The sequence below is a fragment of the Apteryx mantelli genome, chromosome 13 (genome assembly GCF_036417845.1).
Source record: "Apteryx mantelli isolate bAptMan1 chromosome 13, bAptMan1.hap1, whole genome shotgun sequence".
Classification (NCBI taxonomy): Eukaryota; Metazoa; Chordata; class Aves; order Apterygiformes; family Apterygidae; genus Apteryx; species Apteryx mantelli.
In genome coordinates this window covers 23,211,200-23,220,743 of record NC_089990.1, presented here as the reverse complement: position 1 = coordinate 23,220,743, position 9,544 = coordinate 23,211,200, and the positions used below count along the sequence as shown (strand labels likewise).

Here is a 9,544-nt window from a genome sequence, read left to right as displayed (position 1 = left end):
ATGACAACACAACGCAGTGACTGCCTCCCGTGGCTGCTGTGAAACGCGGTGCTTAACTCGATGGGGAAAAGCAGCATGTGTCCACGCACAACTTTCAGAGCAGTGAACGGGGACTGGCCCTGGCTCGCGCATCCCAATCCCACACTTCGGACACCAGAGCAAAATGCAACCAAGTACCTGACAGTCTAAATGCCTGTGGCCAGATGGTGATATCAGCTATCGAAACAGGTTTCTTTTCCAGTAGCTTTCCATTACAAATTTAACATCTAGCTGAAAAAACACTGTTGTCTCTCAGTTTAATTTCTCTAAAAAATATATTGCAGGCCAGCCTCTGATCTTGCTTACACAGGCGTAAATCTGGAGTAATTCTATTTACTGGGCTTCATAGTGTTTTCAACATCATTAAACATGAAGGTGCTGCTAACTGCTATCATTGCCTCAGAGGTGTATCCTACCAATGTATATCCTCCAGTGGTAATGCTGCCAGAATTTTTTTCGACATAGTGTGAAAGCAAAGCTCCTGAATAAGTGGGGCTAATTGCAGACCATGATTGGCATTGACTTTTGGGAAAGGTGCCTATACACACCTGGTGTGGAAAAGTGGTGCATAGAGTGGAGGAGCTACCATCCAACACAGCATCCCAGGCTCTCTCAATCTGACCACTCATTATCGTCCAGTTCTGAGTCATCATCAGACTCACTGTACTCCACCGCGATCCGGCGGGAGAGGATCGTAGCCACGTCATTGCCCACAGGCTCTTTCTTGGCCTCTTGCTCCCACTGCTCCTGGACTTTCCGGAGTTGAATTCCTGCATTAGAAAATGTGGAAAATGTTTAGGGGTAACAGGCCCATTGCACATGCAACCATACTGAACTAGAAGCCCCCCAAGTTAGAAGTGTTGGCTGAAACAGGAAGGGCTGCAAACCCCCACCAGAGGGATACACGTGATTATAAAGCTACAACCCTCCTCCTTCACTTCCATTCAACCTGAAGGTTTGCAGTAAGCAGGAAAGGAAACCAGAAGACATGTTGCTGATCATATCATCAGCTACAAACTGAAAGGAGACCAGTGCAAATGGGAGATCTGCTGGGCCTCCTTGTGGTGCTCTGTACAGTCTCCAGTGATGGATTTCTTCCATATTCCCAGAAATGAATATGCGTCAACGTGAGTGGTGGTGTTTCCTGACATTCACATTTTCTCAGGTACAGCCTCCCTCTCCTGCTTTTCCTACCTTCCAATAATTCCTCCCTCCCCAGAGGGTGCATCCCTTCCAAATACCTGCATTGCATTTTGTTTTCCTTCCCTGGGTCCCATCCATGTGTCCCTGTCTTCACGTATTACACTCAACTCTGCGTTCCCTCTGTCATCAGCCTCATGGCTATAACTCACCCCTGCGAATGGCAGCAAGCAGGTCGCTCCTGGCATCGCTCATGGGGATCAGCGGGATCTGCGGTTTCCGAGGCTCCACGGTGATGGCCGGGGGCGAAGCCGAGTGAGCTGGCGAGGAGGTGATGGCAGGGGGACCCGGTGGAGGTGGAGGGGGCGCAACGGGGGGCCCCATGGGGCCAGTCTGCGGTGGGGAAGCGGAGTAGGGGCAGGGCGGAGCGGGAGGCGGCGAGGGCGCGTAGGAGGGGTGAGCCGCAGAGGCCCCCGTGCCGGGTGCCAGCGCGGGGGGCGCCGAGATGGGGCTGTCGAATGCAGTCTGAGCAGAGGGGATGACAGGCGGTGGGGGTGGAGGAGCTGGTGGCACGAAGTATTCTGCCATCGGCATCTGCTGCTGGCTGCAACAGGAGGATCAAAAGCACATCAATGGCACGAGCAATGCCTTCTGCTGAAGGCAACCAGGAACCCCCCCTCTAGATACCTGCATGGGCCGAACTGTTGCCTTGGTTTGCTTTTGACCCCTGTGTAAGCTCTCCCTCAGGGTTACAGCCCTGGGGAATGGACATGGGGAAGGCTGCCAACAGACAGGGCTATGGGACACATGGTGGTGGGAAGCCAGCCAATGTCCCGGACAAAAACGTTCCCCTCCGTCTGCCTTACCCACATCTCCTATAGGACAAGAGCTGCCCAGGGTGAAGCGCTCCCCTCAGCTGTGCCCCAGACATGAATTTACCCAAAAGAGTGCTCCTGACTGATTTGGCCCCAGTTCTCATGGCACTGACTGACCCTACCAGCAGTTTCAGACCATGCCAGCTGCAGAGGAGGCCTCGAGCAGGTGCTGGGAGCTGCACTGGGCACGTCCTACTGCCGCAGCACTGCCATGAGCCCAGACTGTCTCGTGGTGCCCTAGGAGGAATGGGTCAGCCTCCCACAAAACACCTTCCTGAGCGGCTGCCGGGCTTGCTGGGCACTGTGAGCAGAGCACCGGTAGGACTGGGAAGACTCAGCCTATGTGTTTCACACCAGGATGGCTGAGGGACAGGCACTGTCTGTCTCACACTGCTTCCCTCCTAGGCTGCCAACCTGTCAGCTTTGCAAATCACTGGAAGTTACTATAGGGGGCAGGACAAGGCTCAGAATAAAAGAGGCAGGTTGAAGTCCATACCCATAATCCTTGACTAAGTGAGGTCTTGGTCCATTTAATATAGCTTCTGGAGGCTGTGGCACATGCGGCTGCTGGACACGGTTGAGGCTGTTCTGGCGGCTTCCTGCTGCTGAAGGCCTGTAGACATGCTCCTGGGTCTGGTTAGCTACTAGAACGACCTCCTTGTTGTCTGCTGCCAGGTGGGAGGCTGAAGCGAGCATCTGCTGCGCGGGGTGGTTAGGGCTGGCTGGATATGAGTGATCGGCTGCGTCGGATGCGTAAGATCTATGGCACACAAAAACACCAAAGATTGTACTCCTGGATGGAAGGTAGGATAGGAGAGGAGGTGTGGAGAGCTCGGGGCAACATGATGGCACCAGCTGGCATCTGGGCCAGGGCAATGAAACACAGGGGGTGGCCACAAAAATACAGATATGCAAGAAAGCACTGAGACAGCAGAGGGTAGGAAGACACCAACAGAACTGGACTAGTCTCTCGCTGTTGCAAATCTGGGTTCACATCTTCCCATAGCTCCTAAAGGAAAAGTGCTCTGACCCTCTCCCCCCACAGAGATCTCAGCACCAAGGTCATACTAGGCTGGCTCATGAGGGCCAGGACACCACCCTGGGAGGCAGAAGGAAGAGTGCTATATATGAAACTACATGGGTCTATGGCTTATTGCCCTACTTGTTTGCTAGCCTATGAGCCCTTCCCTGCCATGGACTACATGTCCAACCAAACACTGAGAAGAAAAAAGAAAAGTGAAGAAACACAAAGAAAATCCAGTGAGCTAAATGTGTAATAGGTAAAACCTGCCTATTATCTGGGGACAGTGATCCTTCCGATGATGCCATGTGATATGGGGATGGTGAGAACCTGTTATCGGGTCGAAACTCTTTATCATACGCCATCATGTTCCATTCCAGGCGCCGGTTACGGGCTTTCCTCACTTTCTTCACCTCCCGGGTGGAGTCTTCTACCAACCGCTGCTCCTGCAGGCAGACAAGCAAGCCCATTAGCACGCCTGCAGCTGTGCAGGCCCAGAGCTGCACACAGTGCAGTGTGAGCTGCAAGAGGATGCTGACGTGGCAGGACACGTTCTGCTAAGTGCTGGTCACTGGGCATGAGAAAGTGCATCAGGAATGGTCCTTGCCCAGACACTGAGCCCATGGGCACCACCAGCACCCGCTCAGAACATGTTCTCTAGCCCAGTGGGACAGGGCAGGAGCAGAGCTGTAAGGCTGGGATGGGAGAGCCTGAAACACAGACATGTCCAGGAGCTTGCATGAGTCCAGCAGATATCTCATCAACCTTGCAAGCTGTGATGGATTCATTGCTCTGGATACAACCCAGAGACCTACTACAGCCCAAGCACAGATCAAACCCACCTGCAGATTTGGAAGCCTGGGTCAGACTGCTGACATGCTGGAGGCACAAGGGAACTACCTCTTCCCTGCAGACTTGAGCCTACACCACACCCATGGGGGGACCTAAGGCCTGTCAGGCAGGCTCTAGCCAGGCAAAATGGGACAAGAAGCGGGAATATCACATGTGAGGAAGGAGCTCAGAAGAAAAGCGGCTTTGAACACATCCCTGGGCTCCTTAAACACTCTGCAATGTACACATGTGTGAGGGGGCTCTGTTAATTTGAACAGAACCCCCAGATTTCCTCCCTCATATCTGCTCAAGGCCAAGCTCTAAAGAGCTCTGGCTCTTTTAGCCAGAGGTGTGTTAGGCAGTGAACATGAGTCCAAGAAGAACTCCTCAGGTGTCAGTGGGATACTCTGAGATTCAGCATTATGAGAAATAGGTGCAAGGAGCAAACCAGAAAACTCTTCACAGAGACTCTTGCTGTGGCTTCTTCAGGCCTGGTCTGGTCACTAGGGAAACCCCAAACCCAGCATTTTTGGAGCTCCATTTCCATCTCAAGTCCTTCAGACCATGAGTAATGCAGAAGTAGCAACCCTCAGCACTAGCAAATGACCCTTCAGAGCCAGCCTGGCAGCACAGGGTTTATGGGGACCGAGGCACCATGGAGACATACCCACCTCAGGAGGGGGAGAGAGCACAAGAGAAACTCCAAGTAGAACAAACTAATTCATGGTTAGCCTAATTTCCAGTCCAACTGGGGACCCTCTCTGTGCCCTTTACCTTCTGTCTGCGCTTCTCCTTTCTCTTATCTTCAGTTGCCTGCAACATCTTCTCTTTCCATAAGTTGAAGAAATAGGAGGGGTCCGTATAGAATTTGAGGCCGTCCTTCTTGTCGTCCCTGAAGGTATTTGGGGAGGGACAGAGGGAGCGATTAGCCACAGGAGGCAACCTCAGGGGAATTTCAGTGCTATCTAAAGTGGTGCACGGATGGATCTAGTACTTGGGGAATTTGGCAGCCCACTCCCTTGTCCCTCCAGCCCTTCCCACCCGCTATAACTGCCAACCCACAACCCTCCCTGCTAGCACTTCCCTGTACCCCACTCTCTTTCATTTCATCTCCTGCAATGTGGCCCAGCCCAGGCTTTACACACAGGCCACTGGCTCTAGTAAGAAGGAGGACATCAGAGTGGCTTGTTTGGGCATTATGGGCTCACCAGCTGATCCAGCAACCAAGGAGACCCCATCATTTACTGGAGAAGACCTTCCCTTCCCCTGAAGAATGAGGTTTGGGTACGATCAGGGCTGTAAGCTGTCAGGCACCCATGAATGTACGGTCACTCGTTATACGACGGAGGCAGTGGCACAGCAACATGAGATCAAGGCGAAAACAGCCTCTTAAGCCCTTGGCGTACAGCAAATGGGTCGCACCTCCCTGATCAGTCTCCTAGAAATGACTCTGTGGGTGCCCCACGGCTCCCTGTCACCACCTTGCCAGAGCAAGCACAGGCCAAAGGAGTGTGGGGAAGATGGGCAGGGCTGCCCCAGGAGCAATGCTGAGGCCTGCCCTTACCTGTAAGGCGTGAGGATGTTGAGCGGCGGGGGCTTGTCGCACCGCTGGTACATCTCCATCACCGGGTTAGGGATGGAGTTGCGAGACACAACCTGCTGGTTCTGCACCGTCGAGCTCTTGAACGCTTTCCGCATGTTGATGTCCTGCAGAGAAACTGGGGGCGCAGGAAGGAGACAGAGTCAACAGGCAGCCATGCACCACAGCTTTAACACGGTGCCATGTCTGGGCACCACTCGGGGCTGCAGCGCCAGCCCCTGATCCCAGCCCCAAGCCCTGAGTCCGCGGCTCCCACGCACCGGGGCTGTGCCTTGTGCACACAAGGGGAATTCCTCTGGGAGGCCACTGGCATCTGGGGAGGACCTTCTGCGAGGAGGCTCTGAGCCCATCTCCCCGGTGGGGTGACGGCTGTGCTCTCCCAGGGGACATAGAGAAAATGAGACTCTGCAAGGTCTTGGGTCTTGCTGAGACCAGCAGTCGCTTCACCAAGCAGCTGAAGTAGCTGCATGGGACATTACTGCAGATCACAGGAGAGTTTTGGAAGGAGTGTCAGACCTCCAGCTTTGGGCTGCTCTCTAGCTAAGCAGGGCTGAGGAAGAGGAAATGTCCCCTGCCAGGTGCAGGTATCTTGCACCACTAATGGACCCCTGGTGCAGTGAAACGATTTTGGAAAGCTCGCTTGCTTGTTACCCCTCTCTACCCCAAGTAAGGAGGTTGGTCCTGTGGGTTTCACAGCTTCCTCCCTCTGGCCAGGCAGAACCAAGGCCAATGCCCATTATTTTCAACCTGAAAGTGTCCTTTCAAAACAGGCCCACACACCGTGCAGGGCTCACACTGCCCGTCTGAACGGGGATGCACTTTTCACTGCCTCCTCTTCTACCTCCGTGGGGCAAAGTTAAAAATGAAATCGCTGCCCAGCATGGCCTTACTGGGCTGGCTGAGATCCACCCAGCAGCCCCACAGCTCCTCACCTTCCTCCACGGTGGAGTCCAGCTGCGTCACTTTGATCACCAGCAGGTCCACCCTCTCCTGCAGCGAGTTCATCCGCATGTAGAAACTGTTGGCTTCATTGAAGAGTTCCCCAAAGATGTCTTCAGCATGTCTGCCTGTCGGGCCAAATGGGAAGGGGGACACACCATCAGCAAAGATGGGGAGGCTGCTTCAACGCAGCTGGATGAGCCTCTCCCATGTGCCCTAAGCACGAGCACAAGCCAGAAGAGGCCCAACCTCCCCATCTTTTCCCAGTTATTTTCTGCAAAGCTCAGTGCATTTTGGCGGGTTTTTTTCCCCGTGGGGAAGGTTGGATAACAGCGCTTCCCTGAGCATTGCTGACACCTACAGGCTACAGCCGTATTCGCCCAGGCCCTTGCAGAGCTCTGCTTTGCCAAGAAATGATTTTAAACACAATGCTGCTACCAGGGCAGCCTGAGCTATTTGGGGTTTCTTCCAAAAAACATATATCAAAAGCTTCCCAAGATCAAGGCGCTTTTGATATAAGCGGCCATTGTTCCGCAGGAGGCGGCGCGGGGCCGCGGGGCTTTCGGCGCGGGGGTGCTCGGCCCATCGCCCAGCTTTGCCGGTTTGTTTTTGATTTCCTTTTCCTCTGGATGAGTCGATCACGGGGATGTGTGTGTGTGTGTGTGTGTGTGTGCGCGTGTGATGTCAATTCCTGTTTAGAGAGAAACCTGGATGCTTTGCTGGTCACATGTCCTGGCCTGGAGTGGCCACCACGCAAAGATCTCCAAATGAAGCGCTCTAGCAAAAGAGACGTGCCAAGGCGCCTGCAGTCCCGCCATGCGGAGCTACGACCGACCGTGGTGCTTTCAGCAGCTCGGGAAAGATGAGGTTTAGTTTTCTGGGAGTATTTTAGAAAAGAATCTAGTTCCGGAGGAAAAAACATACATATATGAGAGAGGGACCCCTAAAGAGACTGGGCTTCTCTATTTTAAGTAACTACGCAGCAGCAAAGCAGGCTTCCCCTATCCAACCTTCCCGTTCACATCCCATGAAACACTGCCCTCCTCCCCGCCCTTTTCTGCTGAAACCAGTCCCAGGCCAGGACGACGGCAGCGGAGCTGGAGCCTTTCGCAACCTGGTGCGTTTGAGACTCCCAAAGGCTGGGAGCCGGCAAAAGCCAGAGCTCAGCGGCACCGGGGCCAAGCGGAGCCGCCCAGGCCAGCAGCTCCCGAACACCAGGGCCCGGCACGGCTCCTGGACAGGCCGCAGCTTTGAGGGCTCATGTGTTGAGTGCTCAGCCCCGGCTCTCCTCAGCCGCTCTGCTGCCGCCCCACACCGGCCACGGCATCTCCCCAGGATGCTCCCCAGTTAGTTACATTCTTCTTCTCGCCCATTTGGAGTCTCGGCCCTTTGGGGGCAAAGCCTCTCTGACATTGCACGTGTCCTCGGAGCCTCCTAGACGTTTTGATGATAAAAGTAATGGGCTTAGCTGGGGATGGAGAAGAAGAGAGCATAAACCCTCAGGGACGTTTCATGTAAAAGATTTCAGGTAACTCGCGAGATCTTGGATTATCCCATTCAAAGAGGTTTTGAAGGTGCTCTGAGGACTTTGACCCAGCGGCCAGGTGGTTGCCCCCGCACTTTGCTCTCCTCATCTCACACTGGTTCTCTTTTTATGTTTTCTAAACAGCTTCACTTCATGGATCCTCACTTATGTTTAATCAAAACTCCAGGTCAGTATATCCGCAACTCTCACTCTTTAGTTAACATTTCTTTCCTGTTGTGTTGGGATTTCTACAGTATTACAAAAATTACTGCCAAAGCTTTTCTGCTCTTAGCAGCTTTTTAAGAATTGATTCTCATATAAAATAGTGATTTGGCTCTAAAATTGCTCAAAGAGTGGGGGTTTTATTTTAGCAAGCGTTCTGACCTTCCTACTTCCAGAAACCTCGAGCCTGGCCGCGAGGGGCTGGCGAGGGCTTTCCGTCCCCGCAGGACGGCGCCGCCAGGGAAGGACCACGTGCGCCCGGGTCTTCCCACGTCGCCACGTCTCCGCTCCGGGCCCCGCTCGCCCATCTCGCCTTCCCTTGCGACGGGGCGCGACCCGGGCCGAGGCTCCCGCGCTCCCGCACTTACTGAGGCTGCCCAGCTGCTTGATGATAGCGGCCAGCGTGCTGTTGGTGACGCACTCGAGCTCGCTCGTCACCCCCTCGGGCAGAGCCCCCCGGCACAGGTGCCGGGGCTCGATGTTCCTCTTCACCAGCGGCATCCCGGCGGCGAGCCCTCACTCGTCCCCCTGCGCCGGCAGCAAGGAGAAAGCAATCAGCGCCTGGCAGTCGGCGTTTTCCCCCCCTCCTTTCCCTTCTCCTGGAAGAACCTCGCCCCTGAGGATTCGGCCCAGCAGCCGCCCTTCAGCCGCTCGCGCCTGCAGCCCTGGAAGCTGCCGAACAACAGGGCTTTTCATGGCGGGGGATTAACCCTGCACGGCTCGGGCCGCCCGGGCCCCCGCGGCGGAGCGGCACGTACGCACGCGCCCCGCGAGCCGCTGCCCCTTCCAGGATTTCCATTTTTCACCACGGTTCGCGGGAGTTTGGCTGGACTGACAGCCCCAGACAGGGCGCAGCCAAGGCCAGGAGCGGGGCGGCCGCCAGTGCCCCCACCGTGCCCCCGCGCCGCCCGGGGCGACCCGAGCGGAGAAATCCGTGTGCGCGGGGACGGTTTTGCCACTTACCTTCCCCGAGCTGCATGCAAACCGGAGGCAACCCCCCGCCACCGTGCAACTCCCCAGCCTTTCGGCCGGCCGCTCGGCGCTCTCAAAAAGCCCCGTGCAACCAAAATAGCAGGCGGAAACTCGCAGCCGCTTGTAATCCCGTTATTTCCAGCCGAACGCAAAGCTCTCCAGGTTTTCCTCTCCCGTCCGCGCACACCACCATCCTCAGGGGCATTATATATATATTATATATATATATATATATACGCACCAGTTAGCAGAAAGGACAAAAAACTGGTTGCCAAGGCAAAGCTGGGCAGCAGGACCGAGCAGCATCGCTGAGCTGATCCAGCCGCGCCTAACGCGAGGACATTTTTCACGCGCCGCCGGCGAAAACGAGCGTGGCATCG

The 9,544-nt window shown here is 55.0% G+C and overlaps 1 protein-coding gene across 1 annotated transcript; it reads right to left on the bottom strand.

The window, feature by feature from the left end:
- Positions 1-651: 651 nt before the first annotated feature.
- Positions 652-8,693, bottom strand: LOC106489842 (actin-binding protein WASF3-like). The gene is made up of 8 exons (XM_013949104.2): positions 8,561-8,693; positions 6,439-6,573; positions 5,471-5,624; positions 4,681-4,798; positions 3,346-3,521; positions 2,551-2,814; positions 1,392-1,783; positions 652-809 (listed from the first exon to the last, which is right to left on the bottom strand). The coding sequence occupies exons 1-8, from the start codon at positions 8,691-8,693 to the stop codon at positions 652-654; spliced, it is 1,530 nt and encodes a 509-aa protein (XP_013804558.1).
- Positions 8,694-9,544: the final 851 nt, after the last annotated feature.

Bases quoted from the DNA above. Each gene is read 5' to 3' on its own strand.
- LOC106489842 (XM_013949104.2), bottom strand. From the start codon at position 8,693: ATGCCGCTGGTGAAGAGGAACATCGAGCCCCGGCACCTGTGCCGGGGG. The intron at 5,625-6,438 runs GTGAGGAGCTGT...CTGCGCCCCCAG, and splicing joins GGACTCCACCGTGGAGGAAG to TTTCTCTGCAGGACATCAAC. The intron at 4,799-5,470 runs GTAAGGGCAGGC...AAATACCTTCAG, and splicing joins AACATCCTCACGCCTTACAG to GGACGACAAGAAGGACGGCC.